At 64.2% G+C, this 2,375-nt stretch overlaps 1 protein-coding gene across 1 annotated transcript in view; it reads right to left on the bottom strand.

The window, feature by feature from the left end:
• Positions 1-7: 7 nt before the first annotated feature.
• The window catches only part of SCAP (SREBF chaperone), a 41,134-nt gene continuing 38,766 nt past the window's right edge, over positions 8-2,375 (bottom strand). The window contains exons 18-21 of the mRNA XM_010002851.1: positions 2,329-2,375; positions 1,626-1,706; positions 510-716; positions 8-100 (exon numbers count right to left, since the gene is read on the bottom strand). The exon at positions 2,329-2,375 is cut by the window's right edge and continues 17 nt beyond it. Coding sequence (XP_010001153.1) covers positions 8-100; positions 510-716; positions 1,626-1,706; positions 2,329-2,375 — 428 coding nt within the window. The remainder of the gene's footprint in view (positions 101-509; positions 717-1,625; positions 1,707-2,328) is intronic.

Below are 2,375 nucleotides of genomic sequence, written 5' to 3'. Positions count from 1 at the left end.
GCCCCCCTTAGCCGATGTCCCAGAAGGAGACGCAGCCCTGGCCCCCCGTCACCAGCAGGTTGTCAGAGATCACCCCCAGGCTGGCCCCACAGCCCATCTCCTGCAGGGAAGGAGAATCCATATCAGCCAGGCTCACTCCGCGTGGGAATTCCTCCCGGTGGGAAGGGCACCCCGACCCTGCCCTGGGGGGGGGATGAGGCTGTTCAGCCACTTGCCCCCCAACTCAGCCCAGCCCCCCCCATGCTGGAACAGGCCCCCAGAGCCACGTCCTGGGACAGCACAGCCTGGCCAAGCAGGAGATCCCTGCTCAGCCACTTGCCCCCCAACTCAGCCCAGCCCCCCCCATGCTGGAACAGGCCCCCAGAGCCACGTCCTGGGACAGCACAGCCTGGCCAAGCAGGAGATCCCACCTTTCCCAAGCTCTTGCACACGGTATTCCCAAACAGGGACGTTTTTCCAAAGCCCCGTGGGAGCACAGGAGCACCCTGGCCCTTTCCCTGGCTCCCCACCTGCTGGATGGAGTAGAGCTTGATCCCAGAGCTGCGGTCCCAGATGCTGATCAGGTCGTCCAGGCCGCTGCTGATGACGCAGGAGGAGGTGCAGGTGAGGGAGGTGACGTCCCCGCGGTGCGCGTACATGTGGCTGACCTTGCTGCCCGTCAGCACGTCCCACAGGCAGATGGCCCCGTCCTGCCCACCGCTGGCCAGCACCATGGTCTGCAGGGACACGGGCACTGGGTCAGCACCCGCAGGAGATGGGGAAGGGGACTCTTTCATGCCCCCCCATCCCCGGGCTCCCCCGTGCCAGGGATGCCGGGACCTGCTGAGCACACAGGACAATTTTCCTACACCTGCACTTCCAGAGCTCAGGGCACTCGGGCTGTAGGAGGTCACACAAGGTGTGACCAGCAGGGCCAGGGAGGGGATTGTCCCCTCTGCTCTGCTGAGACCCCCCTGCAGGGCTGGGAGCAGCTCTGGATTCCCAAAGATAAGGACACAGAGCTGTTGGAGAGAGTCCAGAGGAGGCCCCGGAGATGCTGGGAGGGCTGGAGCAGCTCTGGAGCCAGGCTGGGAGAGTTGGGGTGTTGAGCCTGGAGAAGAGAAGGCTCCAGGGAGACCTGAGAGCAGCTTCCAGTGCCTGAAGGGGCTCCAGGAAAGCTGGGGAGGGGCTTGGGACAAGGGCAGGGAGGGATGGGAGCAGGGGGAAGGGTTTCCAGCTGGCAGAGGGAGCTGGAGCTGAGATGGGAGGGAGAAATTCTGGGCTGTGAGGGTGGGGAGAGCCTGGCCCAGGTTGCCCAGGGAAGCTGTGGCTGCCCCATCCCTGGCAGTGCTGAAGGGCAGGTTGGATGGGGCTTGGAGCAGCCTGGGCTGCTGGGAGGTGTCCCTGCCCATGCAGGGGTGGGACTGGGTGATCTTTAAGGTCCCTTCCAACCCAAACCATCCCATAATTCTGTGCACTATCAGTGCCCTCTGAAGGGCACCCGGTGCACACACAGTCCCAGTGCCCAGCAAACCCCCTCAGGCAGCAGCTTCTCTGGCTGCAAATCAGAGCCCAGGCCCAGCTCTGGCTGATCCAGGGGCTCTGCAGCTACATCCAGAAGCTGATGTCCCTAGTGCAGCCCTCACCTGGTCCATGTACACAGCTGTGATGGCTCCCGAGTGCCCCTGCAGGGTGAACAGGCAGCACGAGTCTTCCAGCCGGAACACCTGGAGGGCAGGTTGGAGCCAGGGGGGTCGGGCTCTGCTCCCCAGGAACAAGGGACAGGACAAGAGGGAACGGCCTCAAGTTGTGCCAGGGGAGGTTGAGGTTGGATCTGGGGAACAATTCCTGCCTGGCAAGGGTTGTCAGGGCCTGGCCCAGGCTGCCCAGGGCAGGGGGGGAGTCCCCATCCCTGGAGGGGTTTCCAAGCCCTGGAGATGGTGCTGAGGGACATGGGGCAGGGGTGGCCTTGGCAGGGCTGGGGGAGTGGATGGACTCTGTGATCTTAAAGGGCTTTTCCAAACAACATGACTCTACAACCAAGACAGGGGGTCCCCCAGAACCCAACCCTGCCACTCGTGAGGTCACCAGCCCTAAGGCAGGGGGATCCCCCACCACGTGGGATGACACTTCCCTGTGGCTCCATCCCAGCTCCCCCAAGGAGCCCCATCCAGGCAGAGGAACATAACACAGGGGGAGCATCAGGGGTGCCCAGGACTGACCTGCAACCCCCCCTCCACACCAAAACCCCTGCCTTTGTGCCCGGACAGGTGTCAAGCTCCTCTCCCCCCCCATCTCCCACCCCATCCCATAGCCCAGGGGCTGCAGAAGCCCCCGAGAGATCCTCACCCTCAGCGTGTGGTCCTGGCTGCCGGTGAACCGGCGTCCCGCCGCCC

This window comes from Chaetura pelagica, unplaced genomic scaffold, assembly GCF_000747805.2.
Source record: "Chaetura pelagica isolate M959 unplaced genomic scaffold, ChaPel_1.0 scaffold868, whole genome shotgun sequence".
Classification (NCBI taxonomy): Eukaryota; Metazoa; Chordata; class Aves; order Apodiformes; family Apodidae; genus Chaetura; species Chaetura pelagica.
Note: the sequence above shows the minus strand (reverse complement) of the source record. Positions and strands in the feature narration are given on the sequence as shown.